We start from the raw sequence: 23494 nt of genomic DNA, 5'->3' as shown, positions 1-23494 counted from the left end.
CGGTTTCATGAGAGGCAATAAGGAAAAAAATCACCGACGCACCAGCGCAAAGGCAGCATCTATTTTCACTTTCACCTGAGCTGATTTCGATTTATTTTCTGTTTGTCTTTATTATATATTTAGTTTTTATTAATAATGGCCCTCTTCGATGTGAGTGGTTATAAGACTTGTAAAGAACTTCGTGGACAGATTCTTGGAACTAGTCAAAGGCATCTAATTGACCGAACGAATCATTTTACGTTTGGAACAACAAAGCAGGAATTCGCTGTGCCACTGGGCGTTGATGTAAGTAACACTATCAAACAATATTATGTTTAAATACAAATTTAAAAGTTTAGGACATATTGACGAATGAATGATGTTGGAATAGGCTATATATATGTAACGGAAGTTATCTTTGAAGTTTACTTATTACGTCTCTTACACTTGACCTGGAGCATACTGATAATTCTTACTTTTCTTTTCTTACTGAGGAATGGATTAATTTGAATGTTTGCAATATCTTAACTAACCTCATCAATGCGCGTAAAACGCACGCACAGAGAGCCGTACACGCACTCATGCAATCATACACGCGCATGTATTTGAATTATTTAAGGTGTAACATCTCATAGAGAACGACTAGAACAGCTCCCCCTTTAATCACTTTATATTGGAATTTATATACTACGTATATATCAATGTGTTGAACATAACGACTGCGTCTTCTTAGCCCTCAGGCTTCCTGAAGTCATGCAGCCGTGAGAATGGCGTGTCCATCGACCTCAACCACGGTACCACCACGCTGGCTTTCAAATTCCGCCATGGGGTCATCGTGGCGGTGGACTCCAGAGCCTCAGCTGGCAGTTACATCGGTAATAATGCCCCCCTCCCCCCCCCTCCCACACACACGCACGCAAAGCATTTCTACACAATATATTCGCTGTTCAGATGGTCTTGATGTGTGAACGGTATTCCAATCAATCTCTTAATTTCTTACTTTTTAAACAACCTTTCATGCATGCCATCAGTTGTAGATGTGAGTGACAGAGCTCCAATTAGTGACAAGCTTGAATCAGTCAGCACTGTTTTTAGGGCAAACAGTTGAATTGATATATCAGTATCCATTTCTATTTTCATTAAACAGTCTTTGCCATGCCATAGTGTCTCAAGGTGATCCTTTCTAATGGTATCATGACACTTTTGCTCCACGCTAAATGAGCAGTTTTCCCAATTAAGACCTTGGATCGGAGGTCTAGTACAAACACAACAGTCCACCTGCATAAGCACAGCTTTAACCAGCTAGAATGCCAAAAAGCAATTTAACAGCCTAGTCGGACTGTATTTAAAGTCTGGAGGAGTGGGATTAAGCATTTAAACTCAGTTACAGCAACATACTCAGCCTTTAGGTAACCTAATTTACTCAACAATAATATTCAGGACCATCAACTACTGCCGTCAGTACCTACTGTAGGTAGCATCTCAGAAAGTACAAAACCTATGCACACAAAACCCTTAATTTTACAATCAATCACTCTCTCACTCTCCCTGTTATTCTGTGTCTCTCTCTTTCTGTCCCCGTCTCTCCCCTCTGCCTGTGTCCGTCTCTCCCTGCCTCTCCTCCGTAGCGTCCAAGGAGGCTAACAAGGTGATAGAGATCAACCCTTACCTGCTGGGGACCATGTCTGGCAGTGCTGCAGACTGTCAGTACTGGGAGAGGCTGCTGGCCAAGGAGTGCAGGTCAGCTGCTGATGCTGCTCTCTGAGGGCTGGGACAGTTAGAGTGTCATGGTGTTGAATACAGACGCTGCTGTGTGTGTGTGTGTGTGTGTGTGTGGTGGGTGTAAGATATCAGAGTGTGTGTTGGTGTTTAATATCAGTGACTGTGTGCATGTATATTTTTCAGTTTTGATGTGTATAATCTGTGAGCAATAATCTATCTCTGTGTAAAGTGAGTTAGTAATTAGAGGTGTTAAAGTGTATTGGCCCTTTGTAACAAAGTGCATGGGCATTATTGGTCCTGCTCCTCTTGACCATCCCTAACAGCCTGTCTAAACCTCTAAAAATAATCTGAACGTGTAATAAATACTCTTAAATCCTAACATATATGAGCCTCTATACTTATCAACAATATAACGAGGTAAGAATTAGAAGAGAAAAAAATAGTAGTACTAAATAAATTACGCAATAATTCACTGACAACTGAGAATAACCTGAGCTAAGGATGAACACTAAGAAGACATCAGCGTGTACATGTAGTCAATGTAAGTCAAGTGACTTACACTGTAAGTGCTGGTAGTTGCATGTGTGACCTCCCACAGAGTGTGTGTTGATGCCACCAGACTTGAGGTGGGTTAGTAACTCGTTTGTGTGTGTGTGTGTGTGTGTCAGGCTGTACAAGCTGAGGAACAATCAGAGGATCTCGGTGTCTGCTGCCTCCAAGCTGCTGTCCAACATGATGCAGGGGTACAGGGGCATGGGGCTGTCCATGGGCAGCATGATCATTGGCTGGGACAACAAGGTGAGGCCCCATGTGTGTGGTGGGGGAGGGAGGGGGGGTGTAGGTGTGTGTGACACACACATGCTTGTGTGTGTGACGACGTGTGTGTGCAATTGTGGGGAGGGTTGTCTGTGTAGTATGTGTGTGATGTGTATGTGGGGTGTGTGGAATGGGGGGATGTTAGTGTTTATGTGAATATATATATTTTTCCACCTTTCTAAAATACATAATCTCACTTTGCCACAATGCTAAACCTATGTTATGTGTGTGTGTGTGGCTGTCCAGGGCCCTGGTCTGTACTACGTGGATGACAATGGGACCCGTCTGTCTGGTCGCACGTTCTCCACTGGCTGTGGTAGCAGCTATGCGTACGGCGTGGTGGACAGTGGTTACCACGAGGACATGACGGTGGAGGAGGCCTACGAGCTGGGACGCCGCGGCATCGTCCACGCCACCCACCGGGACGCCTACTCTGGAGGAGTGGTCAACCGTGAGTGCCTCTCATGATGGGCCAAATTTCTTTGCCTCCTTTTGGGGGTTTATAAACAGTACACAGTGTATGTGTGCTTGTTTTGTTGTTTGTGTGTGTTACTGTGAACTTGATATTCTAGACCTAGCTAGTGTTTGTCATGTGGTGTAGAAGCGTTGGTATATGGAGGTACTAGCATGGTGAGGTGTTTTTGAGATGTTTATGTCTTTATATGTCTGTGCATATGTGCATGTGTGTACATGTGTGTTTGTTCAGTGTACCACATGCAGGAGGACGGCTGGATAAAAGTGTGTAAGGAGGACGTGTCAGAGCTGATCCATCGCTACAGGAAGGGCATGTTCTGATCCCAGATCAACGCAAACAACACAGACACACACATTCACACAAACATACACTTACATATTTAAATACAATCTGTCAGTTCCTGTCTGATGTCAACATACTTCAAATAAAGTAAATTCAACTACTGTCTTCCATTCCTTTATTCCTATATACATTGATCTTAATTATGTTTAAAATGTAACTCATGTATTCAACCAATGAGCACTCACAGTCATATTGAGAACAGTGTTTATAGACAGTTGAAAGAGGAAATTAAAACGCCATTGTATTATCACACCATCTCTCCTGGTTCCACCCAGACACAGGACCAACCTCCTGATAGGCTGGTTCTGTGTCCATGCCAACCGTCACCTGCAACAAAGCTGCCAGTCTGGTTTGTTATTATGAAATATAACCCACATAGTTTATGTACTGGTTAGGCATTCATACATCTGACTAGAATAGTACCGGATCTGTTGCCTGCCCTCCTCACCCACATCCAACAAGCTCCCACCATAGCATCATTCAAACAAACCCTCAAAACTCACCTTTTCAAACTCGCCTTCACCTGCTAACTCCTGCTCCCTACCCCCCACTCCAGGACTCATTTCGTACAGTTTTCTTTCGTTTTCTGTTTGTCATGTTTGATCCTCTGTCTTTTATGTCTTTGCTGTTGTTTGTCGTCGCTCATGTAAAGCGTCTTTGAGTACCCAGAAAAGTGCTATATAAATATAAATTATTATTATAGTGTAAAAACGATATAAGACATTAGACGCTTTTAGTAGACTTACACCAGGACCCTAGGAGCCCAGGAGACAAGGGGTTGTTGTGCCTTCCCTCCATGACACTAGACAAATGTTTGGGCCACTCACACTCAATACTCCATCATCCTTTTCTTTTCCACTTTCTACCTTTCTCTGTATGTCCATCAGCTCTCTCTCTCTCTCTCTCTCTCTCTCTCTCTCTCTCTCTCTCTCTCTCTCTCTCTCTCTCTCTCTCTCTCTCAATTCAATTCAATTGGCTTTATTGGCATTACGAAACAAATGTTTGCTCACAGTTTTGACAGTATTGTTAAACAATGTCCAGCTGTTGTTGTAGTCCTCGTTCGGTGGGAGACAGTAGGACAAGGTCGTCAGCATAAAACAGAGACTTCACCTCTCTGTCTAGGAGGGAGAGGCCAGGAGCAGTACATTGATCTAGCTTAACAGCAAGTTCATTTATATATATATTAAATAAAGTTGGACTTAAATTACAGCCCTGAGTCCTTCATGCCAAATAGAATCAAAAGCTTTTTTGAAGTCAATAAAACAAGCAAATATTTTAAAAATTTTTGTTTGGTGTACATGTTTGTTAATTAGATTGTGAAGGGTATATACATGATCGGTGGTTCGATGTTTTGGAACAAAACCAATTTGATTACTGCTCAAGATGGTGTGTTCATCAAGGAAATCTAGTATTCTTTTATTTATTATACTACAGAATAGTTTACCTACACAACTGCTGACACAGATGCCACGGTAATTATTAGGGTCTGATTTGTCTCCATTCTTGTGAATGGGGGAAATGAGCCCTTCGCACCAGATGCCAGGAAAACATCCTGACTGTAAAACGGTGTTGAACAACTTCAACATTGCACCCTGCATCTCTGGAGTGCTGCATTTAAGCATTTCATTAGTAATGCTGTCTGGACCACAAGCTTTCCTTGACTTGAGACATTTTGTTTGTTGGGTTAATTCTTCCCAAGTAATTTGGAAATCAATAGGGTTTTGGTTGTCTTTGATTGTTTCTTCTAATTTTTTGAGTTTTTCTTTTATAATACATTGATCTGAATTAATTTGATTGATTGGTATGTCTTTGTACAGATTTTCAAAATGTACTCTCCAGATGTCACCATTTTGGATGGGTAATGCTTGAGTTTTTTTTGTGTTGAAGTTGTTCCACATATCCCAGAATTGATTTTGATTAATTGCGTTCTCAATATCTTCAAGTTTCATCTGGGTATAGTTTTGTTTTTTGTTTCTAATTGTACGTTTAAAAAGTTAATCTTACCATCTCCCTGATGTCTCCCAGCTCAGAGGTAGCAGGGGAAGGGGCCGTGGCAGCAGCCTGGGCTACAGCTGCAGCATAGCTCTGCTGCTGTGGGTGTGGAGGGGGACAAGGGGCTCTCTCTCTCTCTCTCTCTCTCTCTCTCTCTCTCTCTCTCTCTCTCTCTCTCTCTCTCTCTCCCTTCTGTCCTTCCCCCACTCTCCCTGTCTGTCATAGCGTCAAAGGTGGCTAACACGGTGATAGTGATCATCTGAGATTCCCTGCTGGGAGTGCTGCAGACTGTCAGTCCTGGGAGAGGCTGCAGGCCAAGGAGTGCAGGTCAGTTGCCGATGCTGCTCTCTGAGGGTTGGGACACTTAGAGTTTCATGGCATTGAATACAGATGCTGGTGTGTGTGTGTGTGGTGGGTGTAAGATATCAGAGTGTGTGTTGGTGTTTAATGTCAATGACTGTGTGGATGTATATTTTTCTGTTTTTATGTGTATAATCTGAGAACAATAATCTGTCTCTGTGTAAAGTGAGCTAGTAATTAGAGGTTAGCCTTTTGTAACAAAGTGCATGGGCATTATTGGTCCTGTTTCTCTTGACAATCCCTAGCGGCTTGTCTAAACTCTAATAATAATCTGAACGTGTAATAAATACTAACATATATGAGCCTTTATACTTATCAACAATATAACAAGGTAAGAATTAGAAGAGTGTTTGTGTGTGTCAGGCTGTACAAGCTGAGGAACAATCAGAGGATCTCGGTGTCTGCTGCCTCCAAGCTGCTGTCCAACATGATGCAGGGGTACAGGGGCATGGGGCTGTCCATGGGCAGCATGATCATTGGCTGGGACAACAAGGTGAGGCCCCATGTGTGTGGTGGGGGAGGGAGGGGGGGTGTAGGTGTGTGTGACACGCACATGCTTGTGTGTGTGACGATGTGTGTGTGCAATTGTGGGGAGGGTTGTTTGTGTAGCATGTGTGTGATGTGTATATGGGGTGTGTGGAATGGGGGGACTGTGTGTGCCTGTGTGGCATCTGGAGGGGGGGGGCTGTTAGTGTTTATGTGAATAATATATATATTTTTTGTATCTACCTTTCTAAAATACATAATCTCACTTCGCCACAATGCTAAACCTATGTTTGTGTGTGTGTGACTGTCCAGGGCCCTGGTCTGTACTACGTAGATGCGACCCGTCTGTCTGGTCGCACGTTCTCCACCGGCTGTGGTAGCAGCTATGCGTACGGCGTGGTGGACAGTGGTTACCAGGAGGACATGACGGTGGAGGAGGCCTACGAGCTGGGACGCCACGGCATCGTCCACGCCACCCACCGGGACGCCTACTCTGGAGGAGTGGTCAACCGTGAGTGCCTCTCCTTTTTGGGGCTTATATAAACAGTACAGTGTACTTGTTGTATCGTTTGTGTGTGTTACTGTGAATGTGATTTTCTAAACCTAGTGTGTGCGCTGTAGAAGCATTGGTATATGGAGGTACTAGCATGGTGAGTTTTTTTTTATGTTTATGTCTGTGTCACGGACTGTGGAGGGGTAGGATCCAAGTGTGAGAGAGAAGCGTGGCATTGCGCGGAACACAGGTTTAATGATCAAAAACGGGACACAGAAGGGTACTCACACAGACAGTTAGCAGTATGACAAGACAAAGACTGGACACAAAACAGAAACCTAAATACACAGAACCAAACGACACACAGGTGAAGACAATGACAGGGAAACACTAGGACAGGGCAAAACCAAAAATAGGGGGGCCCGGCTGTGGCCGTGACAGTACCCCCCTCTCAAGAGACGTCACCCGACGTCCCGGAGGCAGGGCAGAGGGTCGGGGCAGGTCCGGGGGACGGCCTGGGGGCCGGAGCTCGGGCACGTCTGCGGGCGAGGGGGCGCCTGGGAGTGCGGGCGAGGGGGCGCGGGCACCGTGGCAGGCGGCAGCCAGAATGCCTCGGGCAGAGGAGGCGGCCAGGAGTCCTTGGGTGGCCTGGCACTGGGCGGCACAACCTCGGGGCGAGGCAGGGGCTCAGGGCACGAACGAGGCCGGGGCACAGGGTAGGCACGAGGCTGGGGCACAGGGCAGGAACGAGGCTGGAGCACAGGGCAGGACCGGGGCTGGGGCACAGGGCAGGACCGGGGCTGGGGCACAGGGCAGGAACGAGGCTGGGGTACAGGGCAGGAACGAGGCTGGGGTACATGGCAGGAACGGGGCTGGGTTCCGGCGGCAGGCGGCCGAGACTCCCCGGCAGGAACAGCCATGGTGGTCTGGGTGCTGGGCGGCGCAACCTTGTTCGTCCGGGCGCAGGGCGGCGCAACCTCAGGATAAGGCAGGGGCACAGGGCAGGATCGAGGCAGGGGCCCAGGGCAGGACCGAGGCTGGAGTGGGGGTTTGGGCTGGAGCCGGGACTTGGGGTGGGCCTTCAGCTGCAGGCTTCGGGGTCCACCGAAGGCAAGGCGGGTCCCTATGTAAGGGTTGCGAAAACTCTCCGCTGGGTCCTTTTGTGGTCTCGTCATTCTGTCACGGAGTGTGGAGGGGTAGGACCCAAGTGCGAGAGAAAAGCATGGCATTGCGAGGAACACAGGTTTAATGATCAAAAACGGGACACAGAAGGATACTCACACAGACAGTTAGCAGTATGACAAGACAAAGACTGGACACGAAACAGAAACCTAAATACACAGAACCAAATGACACAGAGGTGAAGACAATGACACTAACGAGAACCAGACACAGGTGAAGACAATGACAGGGAAACACTAGGACAGAGCAAAATCAAAAACAATAGGGGGGCACGGCTGTGGCCGTGACAGTCTGTGCAGGTATGTGTGTGTGTACATGCGTGTGTGTGTGTGTGTGTGTGTTCAGTGTACCACATGCAGGAGGACGGCTGGATAAAAGTCTGTAAGGAGGACGTGTCAGAGCTGATCCATCGCTACAGGAAGGGCATGTTCTGATCCCAGATCAGCGCAAACACACACACATTCATTCAAACACCCACGTACATATTAAAATAGAAACAATCTGTCAGTTCCTATCTGATGTCAACATGCTTCAAATAAAATAAATTCAACTATTGTTATTCATTCCTTTATTTACATTTATCTAAATTATGTTTAAAATGTAACTCAGAATACAATTTATTCAACCAATGAGCGTGCACAGTCATAAAGAGAACATTCTTACAGACTGTTGAAGGAGGAAGTTAAAATGCCATTGTGTTATCACACCATCTCTCCTGACTCCACCCAGACACAGGACCAACCTCCTAATAGGCTGGATTTGTGTCCATGCCAACCTTCACCTGCCCCAAGCTGCCAGTCGGGTTTGTTATATGAAACATAACCCATATAGTGTATGTACTGGTTATATTAGGCGTTCATACATCTCAATAGAATAGTGGCAAACTATATTAAAGACATTAGACACTTTTAGTAGACTTACACCAGGACCTTAGTTACCATTTGTTTGATGTTGCACTTATGATACTGATTCTGCTTAACTGTACCACGCACTATTGTACATTGTTATTGTTGCACTGTGCCTGGTATCTGAAATTTGATAACTTAAAGCTGTGTCTAGTAAGTTATTTACTAGATATTTGGACAATTCTGATAATTCCTTGACTCTGAACACAGAAATGGGTTAGAATTATGCACTTCTGATACTTGATCTTGAGCTGTACTATATACTATTTGTATGTCACAAAAAAAAAGAAAAAAAGCATCTGCTAATTGAATAAAATATCATAATTTATTGTTAATTATAATTTATTTGGCTGTCTAAAACACTTGTAGTTTATCTTCAAATAGTCCTAAACTATGACGTAGTGTAGCCAATGTGAATTGGCTAAACTCACTCCACAAGCATGTATACAGACCGCCAGCGTGAGTTCAAGCCCAGGTGCAGGCCAGATTGGAACACCACAAGATCACATGTAACACACTGCATGAATATCTACTCCATGCTGCAGTGGGAAAAACAGAATATTGATCTACATGTAGATCTCTACACTTGCCAGAAGAAATTACAGGTTGTCCATGTTTGTTATTACAAGTGTTATGTAAGATGTGTTCTCACCGACCTATACACACACATATATATATATATATATATACATATACACACATATATATATATATATATATATATATTAAATGTACTGTTTAAATGAAAAGACTCAAGACAAATTCCCTCAGTTTTTTTTACATTTATTTTTGATTTACAGTACATGTGAATTTTATCTCAAATTGAATGTAAAACTTAAAAACCCTAAATAAAACATAATTGGTTTTAAGTTACCCATATGCACTGCAACCCATCCAATATTCCCACCACCACTTTAATCAAGCAGTAAAAAAACAATCCCAAAACATTAGAATAAAACAATAAGAAAGTACAAGAGATACCTTACTAATATAGAATTCTTTACACGGCAATATAATCAAACATCCATAATCTTTAAACTAAGAGTAAAATTAAATAATCAACAATTCACAGCCATATAGGCTACATGGTTTATAGTCTTGGCCATAGTTTGTGTGGAGTGAACAAACATTGTTAAAACAGGTTGGACCGAGTTGGCAATTGTTGGATGGATTTGTTTCGGATGAATGAATGTTTTGTCTGTTTACATTGTCCCTCTGTAATGATGTCTGTTTGTTACATGTGAAAGTGATTCATGTATGGAAGTGCACACCTGCTTTCTCAATAAAAGTTTTATATTTCTATATCAAAAACAAGTAAAGGAATGAAACCTACCACTTATCAGAACATTAATCATAAAATCTTGACATATTAAATGTTAAGTCAACATAATCTATATAAAGCTGTTGAAGAGTGAAGATCATTTATACACCATTCTGAGTTAAACGGCTATACAACCCTGAAGCAGAACATAAAGAAGACTGGAACCAGAAGGAAAATTCTGCTGACATTCGGACGAGAATTTGGTGTTTACAAACTACTATCAAACAAATGACTCATTAAGGTCTGATTGAAAAATGTTTATCTTTTAGCCGATCAGAGAAATATTTCAGACATAGAAAGATCAGTAATCATAATTTTTGAGTCATTATGAGAGACAGTTCTGTTGTAGGTCAATTTGTCTTGGTGTCTTTCTGCATATCAATCAAGTGAGTTAGTTGTCTGTGCCCTCCTCTCCTCTGCATCACTTCTGTAAAAAAACACACACACACACACACACACACACACACACACACACACACACACACACACACACACACACACACACACACACACACACACACACACACACACACACACACACACACACACACACACACACACACACACACACACACACGGGTTAACACTGACAGCATGTTGAAGCTATACCTCACTGTACTATTCAACTGAATTGATCAAGTCTGTGACAGGGAATGTGTTTTTAGAAAGAATGAATTATGAATAAATTCAGTTGAACAAATAACTGTACACTCCTGTGATAAACACAGACACTCTGCGATACTCACCTTTGATTGGTTAAACAGAGAGGCCTCATGCGTTTGTTGGCGTGTTATTGGAGGAGTTAGATCCACCATCAGAAGCTGCATGGAGAAATAACCAGAGCAGTTCAATGAGCTGACCAGGAACACACAACTGACATGAAGGTAGTCACACATCATGGATACACATACACACAAATTACCAATAACTTAATTTTTCAACCCTGAGAAGCATTGTGCATGTGATCTATGTATCTGTGTGAAAATATATATGCTGTGAACATAGTACACTGTCTGGATACTTCAGTTTAATACTCACTGTTCGCTGGAACAAAGCCTGAAACAGAGATGACACAGCATTATTATCACTAGAAGAATTATGATCATAGATCATCCCCACCATGAGCACTAGAGAGATCCTCACACACAGAGTGATGATGTTTAACAAAGAGTTGTTCCTCTCCTCTCACCTTTCTTGGCATTCTTCTTCTTCCAGATGACGACTCCACAGACGATGGCGACCAGCAGAAGAACACCAACCACAGCTCCAATAATGATAGAGGAATCAGGACCTTCTGATCCTGTAACAACCAACACAGAACATTCAGACTGCAGCTTGGAGCCTCACATGCTGCTGGTGTCACATTCTATGGAGTCATTAGGAAGAGATCAGATGGTCACTCTGAGAAAAGAGAGAGCCATAATATTAGGAACATTCTAGAACTGTGTATGTTGTCACCAATAGCGAAACGCTCCAGGTAGAACACTTCTTAAACATGGCATGGTAAAAACAAGGTTCAGGGTAAAATATGTACTGTCTGTAAGAAAGTGTTTATAGTAAGTATGAATAAGGACCTGTAGTGTATATTTATAAGAAACCGGTAGAGTTTATTAGATTTAACAGAACAGAGATACAACACTAAATAATCCTCCTAGTCATCCCTCCATCATTCTATCCTCATGTGAGGAAGTACAGTAACAAATGTATATGTGTATTTGTCTTCTCAGCCCTGCTGGTCTCACCTGGGTTGGTCCTTCCAGTGTTTCCATGGTTGGTCTTCACCACAGAGCGCTCCAGTCTGGTGACAAAGTCCTCCTGAACCCCCGAGAGCTGAACCACACACTCATACCTCCCGCTGTCCAGGTCCTCAGGCTTCACTGTCAGGTGAACACTGTTCTGGAAGGTTCCATCCTCATTGTGGAGAACCTCTCCATGCTCCACATCCTCGTACACCTGGTCTCCATCTCTCCTCCAGAACACCATGACACTACTGGGGTAGAAGCCTGTAGCGTGGCAGGTGACTGGAGAGGAGGGGCTCTTCTGGAGCAGAGACAAGGTGGGGGGACTAGAGGAAGAGAGAGAGAGAGAGATCAGGAGAGAGGGAGAATTTTTTTTTTTTACGATTCACTCAGCTCACAATTTGATAAGTATCACAATACTGGGTGCACAATACAATACGTGATGTATCACAATATTTTGAACAACATTTAAAATGAAACATTTCAATAACATTCTTTTCTGTACACAGCGATTTCTGTGAATGCACGCGTGACGCAGGTCGCGTGCTGGTAGCTCAACCAAAAGGATAAAATGGACCTCATATTGTAAAAATATTGCCAGAACTGTACGAAACATATTGTAATATTTTTGCATTGCGATATACAGTATAGTGCCACAATATATCGTTACACCCCTAATGGTTATGTGTCATTGACGGGGTCATGTGACTCTACCTGTCCTCTTCAGAGTGCTCTTCCCATAGTCCACATACTTCTTCAGCCAGTCAATACAGATCTGGGTGTAGTAGTTCTTATCGTACTCAAGCAGTGCTCTGTTCTGGTCCCACTTGAGTTTGGTGATGACAGCCTGCTGCACTGGAGCGATGTATCTCAGGTTCTTCAGATCCAGAGCCAGGAAGTCCTCTCCATCATAACCATGCTGATCATACCCATCTGTAGCTCCAGTCTCCTCATCCCACTCACAACCATACATTTTCTGGAGTGTGTGCACACCTGAGAGAGAGAGCGAGAGCGAGAGCGAGAGAGAAAGAGAGAGAGATCAGTATCGTCTTGTCTGCTGGGTCTGAGAAGACATGGCACAAACACACAACACACTGTATAGTTTAACTATAAATACATATTGTACAATAAAAACTAATACTGTAGCAGTATCAGGTTAAAACAGAGATAAGACGGGTCTGTCCCACCCACAGTATTCCATAGTAGGAGAACACACACACACCACATACATTACATCATGATAAATGCAACTACATACAATACACACACACACACAAACGCACAGACACACACACAGCTGACGTACACATGCAGAGACACACCAAGATACACACTGAGTAAGAAAGTCTTGTAGAGAGACCAGAATGTTCCATAGGACAGGAACCTATCTCCTGTTCCTGCATAGAGAGGCAGCTTGATGGGCAGTAACCCCCTGGACACACTGGTCTATCATGGGGGGGGGGGCAGACCCAGTGTGACTGTATCCAGAGAGACATGGAGTCCTGTGTTAGAGCGTGTGCTCTACCTCAGCTGGTCCCACCTCATGTCAGGGAGGACCCTCTACCACACAGGACCACAGAGGGGCTCACTCAGGATGAGGTCACACATCATGATGTCATCATCATCGAGCAGAGGTTCAAGCAGCCAGTCCTGAACCTGACCCCCCAGCACACACACTCTCTGTCACTGCTACAGGGAGTCAACACCACCTCCAGCCTGCACAGTGTGTGTGTGTGTGTCGTCCCTCTCTTCTACTGATGTCACTCCACCACTCAGACTGACTGACAGACTGGCAGCGTTAACATGGAGACATGGAGAGAGGGTGTATCTACCCTGGCTGATGTTGCCATGGTGACATCTACAGCACTGGGTTGGAGGTAGCGACTGTGTTCAGTGCAGTGGTGTTGCTGTAACGTGTGTGTGTGTGTGAGAGAGAGACGGTGTGTGGGAGGTAGGGGTGTGTATGACCAGACCTCCAGGGAGATACCAGGGGTTCAGTATGGGTCTCTCCCTGTACACTCTGACACAGAGGAGCGTCTCTCTGCTCTCTCCCTCCAGCTGCTGGGATGGTTTCTTACTTCCATCACCTCAGTCACATCTCAGGTGAGGACGGTGACATGTTCCTCTGTCACTGTCACCAGACGACTGCAGGGCGGCTCTCATTGTCCTGCAGAGCTGACGCCAGCTGGCTGAGGAACAGCTGGTCCTGCACATCAGCTGACGTGCCGGGTGCACCACAACGCCTCTGACAAAGACCCTGCAGGAGTTTGATACCAGTGACAGCCGATGTCATCGTCCATGTCACACGTTTAGAAGAAGTGTCCTGAAACCCTAAACTATGGACCACAGCGACTGGAGGAAGACACCAAAGAGACGCTCCTTCCTGTTGGAAGTCAGTCAGACGGAGCACAGTGTTACCCCCAGCTAGTGGGCCTGGGCTCTGGGTGAGTCAGAGACTGTTACATCAGCTCCTGCCACGCCCTCTTCCTCTCCTCCTGGGTCTCCCTAACCTGCTGCCACTCCCCCAGCTCTCTCTCTCTCCCCCTCCCTGTGTGTGTGTGTGTGACAGAGAGAGAGAGGAGACAGGTGTGCTGAGGCAGAGCACATCCCACCAGCTGCTCTGTGTTCTCCATCCAGACCTCTAGAAACCCTCAGCCCTGCCTCTCCCAGGCTGCAGCTCCTAGCCTCTCCCAGGCTGCAGCTCCTAGCCTCTCCCAGGCTGCGGCTTCTAGCCTCTCCCAGGCTGCAGCTCCTAGCCTCTCCCAGGCTGCAGCTCCTAGCCTCTCCCAGGCTGCAGCCTCTAGCCTCTCCCAGGCTGCAGCTCCTAGCCTCTCCCAGGCTGCAGCTCCTAGCCTCTCCCAGGCTGCAGCTCCTAGCCTCTGCTCAGTCAGGCTGTGCTTCAGGACGTTGGCTCCTGTGTTGGTCTAGTCCTCCTGCTGTGCCTGCTTGTCCCTGGCCTGATGCTGCTTCTCTCTCTGCTCCAGTTCCCTCTGCTCTGACTCTGGTCCCCGTCTCCAGTCCCCTGTCTCAGCCCTGCTCCCCTACCTGGACCCCCGCTCTGCTGCCTGCTGGGACCCCACTCCACACCTGCTCCCCCTGCCCCACTGACCCCGCCCCAACCTCAGTCCTGCCCCAGCCTCAGTCCTGCCCCTGCCTCAGTCCTGCTTCCCTGCCCCTACCCCAGCCTCAATCCTACCTCCCTGCCCCTATTCCCCCTGCCCCAGCCTCAATCATGCCTCCCTGCCCCAGCCTCAGTCCTGCCTCTACCCCAGCCTCAGTCCTGCCTCCCTGCATCCTACTACCCCTGCCACAGCCTCAATCCTACCTGCCTGCCCCAGCCTCAGTCCCGCCTCCCTGCCCCTACTCCCTTTGCCCCGGCCTCAATCCTTCCTCAAACTCCCCCTGCCCCAGCCTCAGTCCTGCCTCCCTATCCCTGTCCCAGTCTCACTCCTGCCTCACTCCTGCCTCCCTGCATCCTACTCCCCCTGCTCCAGCCTCAGTCCAGCATCCCTACCCTGCCCCAGCCTCACTGCCCCTACCCTAGCCTCACTCCTGCCTCCCTGCTCCCCCTGCCACAGTCTCTGTCCTGCCTCCCTGCCCCAGCATCAGTCCTGTCTCCCAAATGTACCAAGGAGCGTACGCATGACAATGGGCGTAGAAACGTGTGCGGGTGTTTCTACAGAGTTTCCGATTGATGAAAAAGCACGGGAGAATCAGCGTACCTTCTGCGCACGGTAGAAGCCGTGCGTACGCCATGTTTAGAGATGTGATGCAGCGACACAGAGTGACCGAGAGGCAGAGAGGAAGTGCATGCATAACAAATGACAGTTTGACTGTCAGTCTGACTGTATCCAGAGAGACATGGAGTCCTGTTTTAGAGCGTGTGCTCTACCTCAGCTGGTCCCACCTCATGTCAGGGAGGACCCTCTACCACACAGGACCACAGAGGGGCTCACTCAGGATGAGGTCACACATCATGATGTCATCATCATCTAGCAGAGCTTCAAGCAGCCAGTCCTAAACCTGACCCCCCAGCACACACCCTCTCTGTCACTGCTACAGGGAGTCAACACCACCTCCAGCCTGCACAAAAGTATCCATGTGAGTAAGCTCCTAAGAGCAGACTGACCGTTTCTCTCCGTACAATCCCTTATATATTTTCTTCCCATTATTTGTGTCCTTTTTGCTATTGGTACCTTTCTGTTGTGACCATTTCTATGCTTTGTCACCCAATTGGCTCCTGTACTAGGGTTTCTGATTACAGAAGCTGTACCACGTTGGCATCTCTGTCCTTACATAAATGTGACCATGTCCAGGCCCCTGTTGGGCGTACACACATCGACTTTCTTCTACTTGGTTTGGGATGCTCGTGCTTTATAAACATAGAAAACCCCTCAACACAGACCTAGTGCTGACCTGGGTCTGACAGCTTCAGACTGGGCTTGTAGGAGCTCCAGAAGTTGGGCCATAAATGTACGTCCTCATTAACAGCCTCTGCATTCCTTTGAGTGGTATTTCCCCAAAACTCCTTTAAAACCAATGTCCCACTCTTCTATTGTTCATAATCAGTCACAGCTTAGCATCACATTTCCAATAATACAACTTAGAATATGATATAAGGAATAACTTGAGACATTGAGTTTTCAATGAGAGTTCCATAATTGTAACCTATCTCCATCATTTCAGCAGTGTGACATCAATTTCTTCATCTATACCCCAGCATCAATCCTACCTCCCTGCCCCTACTCCCCCTGCCCCAGCCTCAATCATGCCTCCCTGCCCCAGCCTCAGTCCTGCCTCTACCCCAGCCTCAGTCCTGCCTCCCTACCCCTACTGCCCCTACCCCAGCCTCACTCCTTTCTCACTCCTGGCTCCCTGCATCCTACTCCCCCTGCTCCAGCCTCAGTCCTGCCTCCCTGGCCCTACTGCCCCTGCCTCAGCCTCACTCCGGCCTCCCTGCACCTACTCCCCGTGCCCCAGCCTCAGTCCTGCCTCTCTACCCCTGCCCCAGCCTCACTGCCACTACCCCAGCCTCAGTCCTGCCTCTCTACCCCTGCCCCAGCCTCACTGCCACTACCCCAGCCTCAGTCCTGCCTCCCTGCCCCAGCCTCACTCCTGCTTTCCTGCCCCTACCCTAGCCTCAGTTCTGCCTCCATGCATCCTACTCCTCCTGCCCCAGCTTCGGTCCTGCCTCCCTGCCCCTACTCCCCCTGCCCCAGCCTCAGTCCAGCCTCCCTGGCCCTACTGCCCCTGCCCCAGCCTCACTCCTGCCTTCCTACCCCTTCCTCAGCCTCACTCCTGCCTCCCTGGCCCTACCCCAGCCTCAGTCCTGCCTCCCTACCCCTGCCCCAGCCTCACTCCCCCTGCCCCAGTCTCTGTCCTGCCTCCCTGCCCCAGCCTCAGTGCTGCCTCCCTGCCCCTACTTCCTCTGCCCCAGCCTCAACCCTGTACCAACTGTACCAACACTAGACACCCACCTAGACAACCCTATAGAGTCTAACTACTGTAGTTGTGGGATGTGGGATAACATTCTGGCTGTGTGAGAAGCAGACATCTGAGTTCAGCCCTGGATGTGTTCTAACTCCACTGATGGTGCAGATGAACAGTGGAATGTTGGAGCCCAGGGTGTGTTCTGGGTTCTGTATGACTACAGTCTGTTCCTACATCTCTGAACACTGATACAGTACTGGAGTGTGTGGATGTGTGTGTGTGTGTGTGGATGTGGACTGAGGAGTGAATGTCAACACGTGTGTGTCGTGCATGTAGTGCTGGAGCTTCACATCCAAGCCCTCTGGACAGTGTGTGTGTGCTACAGAGTGATACGTCCATACATGTGCATCTGGGTGTCTGACTGTAGTCCTGTGTGGATGTGTACTCTGGTCCTGATGTGTGTGAAAGTGTGTGTAGTGTGTAGTGTGTCCTGAGTGTGTGTAGTGTGTAGTGTGTACTGTGTCCTGATGTGTGTGTAAGTGTGTGTAGTGTGTCCTGAGTGTGTGTAGTGTGTAGTGTGTCCTGAGTGTGTGTATGTGTGTAGTGCGTCCTGAGTGTGTGTAGTGTGTAGTGTGTCCTGAGTGTGTGTATGAGTGTGTTCACAGTGAGCTCCACTGTGTGATGTCGAGTCTCAGCAGATCCTGATGGTTCTGACAGCATCATAACCCAGGACTCCTTCACCGTCAGACTGTGTGTGTTTGAGTGTACATGAGTGTGGATGTGTGTGTGTGCGTGTTCAAGTTCAAGTGACTTGGATGTGAGCGTGTCTGTAGGGAATCAAAAGTTGTGTGACACTGAGTGTCTGTATGTGATGCTGTCATGTTGTGACGCGTGTGTGAGTGTGTGTGACATTTCCTCAGTCGGACGTGCTGCTGCTCTGCTGCCCTCTGCTGTCCCCTCAGACAGGCAGGGAGGAGTCGACAGCTCAGGGGCCAAATGTACCAAGGAGCGTACGCATGACAATGGGCGTAGAAACGTGTGCGGGTGTTTCTACACAGAGTTTCCGATTGATGAAAAAGCACGTGAGAACCTGCGTACCTTCTGCGCACGGTAGAAGCCGTGCGTACGCCATGTTTAGAGATGTGATGCGGCGACACAGAGTGACCGAGAGGCAGAGAGGAAGTGCATGCATAACAAATGACAGTTTGACTTGATCTACAGTGGGAGTAAGTTGTGTAGATTATCTAAAAATGATGCCAATTATCTCACTTCAGCCTATTTAGGCAGAAAGAAAACGTGTGATTTGGGCCATTTCAGCAGGAGCTGCAGACAGGGAAGGGATGAGCCAATCCACCCTCTGTCATGTGACGCCAGAGGTGTGCAATGACATGATCTGCCTGTCCCCAAAGTACATTAGATGACCTTATACTGTGGTACAACAGGCCAGCATTAAAGCATAATTTGCTGCCAAAAAAAAAAGTTTCCCAAATGTGATCAGTGCCATCGACTGCACACATGTTACGATAAGGGCACAATGGGTTGATTATTTATTTTGGTTTTATTCTATCAACGTTCAAACAACTGCTAGTCTAAGGCCACCAAACAAGATGCTCCTGCTATTTCGCTAATTAAGATCTCCATTTCACATTCAGTACAATTTCTCTTTTTCCGTTTTTTTTGCTTAGCCATTTCTCATATAGAATCCTTCATTGTTCACAATGGGTTAATTGAGAAGTTTGAGAAACCTGACAAAATAGGGGTGTTTCAACAACCATGTAAGGTAGAATATGGGAGTTGACTGGGTGTGGACAACAAGCTTGTTCACGTGCCACCTTTTACAAGTTAAGTGGAGTCTATGAACATAAACGTGTGATATCGGTCGCTTACGCAGTGTTCATAAATCTGAGAAAAACGTTGCGTACAGAGTTTTCCCAGTTTTCTCCGTATGCACTTTTACAGATGAATTTACACAGAGTGTGGTAGAATTGGCCCCTGCTGGGGAGCACATCCTTGGTTTAGCTGCTGCAGAAAGCAGCTTCAGATTATGAGGCCTCATGTATCTGGATGTAAATGTCTGAGGATGTGTTTGACAATACCTCCAGTTTGGTTGAAGCGCTGCTTTGCAATCTCAATGTTGGCCTTGAATGACTGCTGGGCACCCATACAGTTGCCAGTGTTTCTCTCCCAGTACTGTGGATCTCCTTCAGTTGCCTTGTCCATCCAGTCCTGTTTGGGCACGGCTCTTGGGTTGTTGCTGTCGTAGTAGAACATCTGAACATTATCCACTATTCCTACAGCCACAAACTCTGGGAAGTTTGGGACTTGAGAGGATGCAGTGTAGAAATACTTGAGGGAGTGTGTCCCTGGAGACAAAATGTGAAGATATACAGACATGTTAGTCAGTACAGTTGAGCAGTACTGACTACTACTAGAGAGGTGGTGTTGGGTGGTGTGTGTGTGTGTGGGGGGGCATTATTCCTGGAGCATTTACAAGATCAATACGAAATATAAACAATAACCATCAAATTAAATGTCTTATATACAATATACTTAGTGTTACTAGAAAGTGTGAAACCCTGGTCATGTCTAGTGATGCAAAACATGTCCCCAGCTGTGCTACATACTAGTGTACATAAAGTGGCTCCAAGTCTAGCTGTTGCTGTACAAATCATTGCACTATTTGTACAGATTTCAGTTCCTAGTCTCCAAAGGCATAACTGTGCAGTCCAGTTTATTTACTGTAATTTCCTTCCTAACACCACCTTATGTCCAGGCAAGTAAAGTATGCTTCTTCTGTGAGCACAGTTTTAACCAGTATCTATGTTCTTCGAGTAAATGTTATTAGAAAGATGTCTACACTGTTGAGAAAGTCTGGGAGTCAAGCATTTCATTACCAGTAACTGGTACAATACTGTTGGTTGGTCTTGGTTGATCCTCTGACAGTTTTATGAAGAAATGCATTTATAAATTGTGGATCAATAATTCATTATTTGTTATTAATAACGAATGTTATTTATCCATTAGCACTTTTAAAATGTTAACCTATATTGTGTTATTACTTGCTAAACTGTAGCCTACTTCATGCATCTGCAAACTGCCTTTCGGGAACAAAAAGTGTACTAAATTGAATAGAAAAAAGCACAAAACACAAACTTTGTTATACACAGCCGTTGTATCTGATTTGGTATTTGAATGTTCTAAAAATAAAATTAAAAAGGTGTAGGGGAGTTTCTCCCCACCCAGGTGTAACTAGTTACCAGGCAGATCTGACACAGCCACGTTACAAAGTGATTAATCATATAGCAGAATGGAGCCACACATGTTAGGTTAGCTGAACATAAAGGACAACCAATGTCTCAGCTTACATACTCAAGTCCAGTTTTTGTCAGCAATTAGCTAACACTTTCCAGTTTCCAATTGTAGCTCATAGCAAGCAGATGTAGGATTAGCATAGCCCACTGAAATGAAGTCCCACTTCTATGTGACAACATATTTTGTTTAGCCTTTAACAGTTTGACTGATAAGTAGATCCAGGCCATACTTACAACTGCACTCTACTTACTACATTTCACATTTGATAATATGCTGTTCTAAAGGGATACCGATTCTAATTCTATAGGTCTTTTTTCTGATTAGAGAAAACAGAAGAGGCAAACTAAATAATCGCATATTCGATTAAATTCTTACTGTTTAACTTTACAAACACATTATCAAAGAACATTCATGCTATTTAAATATACGTTTTGTAATTCAAATACATTTACTGACCCGCGTGCGCTCCATTTATCCCCAGAAATAGAAGAAAGAGGAGATTCATTTTGATGTTAGCCGCAGAATGTAGCTAAACAAGAACTTATCTCGACGCTTCTTGCTGAATCAGAACTGACAGAGACTGACTTTCTCTATCAAGAAGTAACGCAACAATGAGGAGAGAACGGGGCGCTCTTACCGGTAAATATTAGTAGTCTGGGGATTTGAGCCAATGAAAATTAAGATCGCTGTTGCGCGTCATTAAAATCCAAGGTAGACAAAGTAAAAGAGGTTTGTTTTGGAAACCAAAAGTAAGAGCTTCGTTGAAATCACCTGCAAGCCTCTTATATGGTGTTTATGCTACAGTTTGAAAGTCAGAGGATTTTGTCCATGAGCTTAAGGATAGGGATTTTATTAAATTATAATTGTATATCGGTATTGTATATAATCATCAGAAGAAAATAGGCAGGCTCATTGCTCATAGCTTAATTAATTATTCTCCAGAGGTTTTTGCCAGTCTTAAATCGGTCAGGTGTTATTATGACCTTTGGTTGTTTTGCAGCCAGAGTGTTGAAGGAAGATTAAGTGTCTGAAAACAGCTTCATTCTGTCATGAAAAGTATGAGACTGATGAGTGATTTGGTGAACCCATCCCTGCAACGATCGTCAATGTTTTGGCTTTAGTTCTCTTCCTGGCAGCTATGTTCTAACTCATACCTATGGACTTGACTTTACAGAATGAGTCTTTGTCATGTTGTGCTGGAGCCAGGGTGTTGTGAGGCCTCTGTGTCTGAATAACAGAGGAGATCTTTGTCTGCTTGACTTACACAGTGTGTGTGTGTGTCCTATAAGGGTTGGTCACAACCAAACTACATTTAGAAATAATTTAAAGTACTACAATGTAGAGGACTATAAAAACATACCGTTTAACATTAGTGATAATCTGAGTGAAGTAGCACAAAGTGACACTGACAGTATGAATGTTGTATTTGTATGTTTGGGACCATTCTAGAAACAGTGGAGCCGACATTAATGACTTTATGAGTGAACTAGGAGGCCATGCTTTAAGAAATGCAGTTGGTCTATGACACAAAACCTGAAGAATAATTTACTACAGTCTTTAAAAGATCCATCATGATGTATTCAAATAGTTTTGATGGGTGTATGTGGGTTTGGTAAGAAACAAAACTAGGTAGTCTCCAATGATATCAAATAAAACATGCAGTAAACCGAAAGAAAGAAGAGAACGATCTGTATATCGATATGGTTTAGTTGAACAGCGTCAAGCTGTGAAATGCAACAATAAAACCACATAACGCAGCAAAGGTTTGGAAAGTACCTGTCTACACAACATGCAGACACACCCACACACGATACGGAGAGAGAAGATGGTGGATCAGGGTCACACCCTGTTCCTTCCTCCATTTTGAGTGTCATCTCTTCTCTAGTCCTGAGATGAACAGCACTGTGCAGGATTCTTATGACTTTACACATCCTTATACACATAGCTGAGGGAATTGTCATAATAACAATGTTTTGTTCAGCTGTGAGCACAGACACTGAGTATGCTTTATCACGATGTGAGAGGAATGGTGCAGATGATTTTGGTTGCTTGTTTGATGATTCTTTATTTTTTCTTACTTTTCTTTGTGAGGTAGATGTATCAAGATGCAATGTTGATTGTGAGGATGATTGATCATTGTATTTAGATGTTATGTTTATTCTGGAATACTGAGAATTCAGAAAATATAATGTTGTTCTGGAACTAGTAAACACCCCTTGAGAGCATTTTGTCATGGACCCCGATGAGGCATTGAAACCAGTCAATGAATACAGACCGTTTATGACTGGAAAGTCCCTTCTAATGAGCTGGGTAACAGTGCCCTTATAGGTAGAAGCATTTAACTGCATCTGATGTTTCTGAGAAATCAGCTGCCCGGTCACTTGACTGGCTGGTCGATCCACTTTGAGTGTTTCTGTGCCAACTGGCAACAACAGAATGACAACCAGGAAGTTGGGTTGAGGTTGATGTCTGCCTGTCTTTCAACCCATGTCCCACTGTCCTACTGCAAAGCCAGCCATACTTTTGTTTACACGGATCTCTTTCAAACATTACATGCTTTATGCCACCCTGTTTGTCTGGATTCTCGAGACCAGGCTATTACTGGCATAATGCTTGTCAATTAAGGTTTAATTACAAGTGAGCTTAACATGAGCAAGTTGAGATCAGGATCTGTAAAAATGATTCTTGCATTAAAACATGTCTTGATATTTTCCAAATTGTTTCAGATGCATAGAGAAATCAGGAGGGCATGGAGAAAGTTATATTCTGTTTCAAGATGCAAAATTCACAATGTTTAAAATATTTGGTTTTCCAGGATCTGATCATGTCCTGAAATAACCCCATATTAACTGGTCATGGGCCGCTATTCACGCATGTACTCTCACCAAAAATTGTGTTAGATTGCCACCGTGTGGATGATTATGCATGCAAACTGCAAAG

At 45.4% G+C, this 23494-nt stretch overlaps 3 protein-coding genes across 3 annotated transcripts; 2 read left to right on the top strand and 1 right to left on the bottom strand.

The window, feature by feature from the left end:
- Positions 1-14: 14 nt before the first annotated feature.
- psmb8a (proteasome 20S subunit beta 8A) lies at positions 15-3436 on the top strand. The gene is made up of 6 exons (XM_084695577.1): positions 15-285; positions 713-854; positions 1608-1719; positions 2370-2499; positions 2764-2968; positions 3224-3436. The coding sequence occupies exons 1-6, from the start codon at positions 136-138 to the stop codon at positions 3310-3312; spliced, it is 828 nt and encodes a 275-aa protein (XP_084551703.1). The 5' UTR covers positions 15-135; the 3' UTR covers positions 3313-3436.
- A 1724-nt stretch (positions 3437-5160) lies between these two features.
- Positions 5161-8323, top strand: LOC146294952 (proteasome subunit beta type-8-like). Its single transcript, XM_084695937.1, has 5 exons — positions 5161-5192; positions 5591-5653; positions 6050-6179; positions 6485-6683; positions 8193-8323. The coding sequence occupies exons 1-5, from the start codon at positions 5161-5163 to the stop codon at positions 8279-8281; spliced, it is 513 nt and encodes a 170-aa protein (XP_084552063.1). The 3' UTR covers positions 8282-8323.
- A 1196-nt stretch (positions 8324-9519) lies between these two features.
- Positions 9520-21154, bottom strand: LOC146294951 (major histocompatibility complex class I-related protein 1-like). Its single transcript, XM_084695583.1, has 9 exons — positions 21011-21154; positions 19339-19605; positions 12522-12805; positions 12304-12311; positions 11816-12138; positions 11263-11373; positions 11112-11129; positions 10820-10894; positions 9520-10500 (listed from the first exon to the last, which is right to left on the bottom strand). The coding sequence occupies exons 1-8, from the start codon at positions 21057-21059 to the stop codon at positions 10845-10847; spliced, it is 1110 nt and encodes a 369-aa protein (XP_084551709.1). The 5' UTR covers positions 21060-21154; the 3' UTR covers positions 9520-10500; positions 10820-10844.
- Between the last annotated feature and the right edge of the window lie 2340 nt (positions 21155-23494).

Source organism: Hypomesus nipponensis, chromosome 4 (assembly GCF_054491055.1).
Source record: "Hypomesus nipponensis isolate SF chromosome 4, ASM5449105v1, whole genome shotgun sequence".
Classification (NCBI taxonomy): Eukaryota; Metazoa; Chordata; class Actinopteri; order Osmeriformes; family Osmeridae; genus Hypomesus; species Hypomesus nipponensis.
This window is presented reverse-complemented; position numbering and strand designations above follow the sequence as displayed.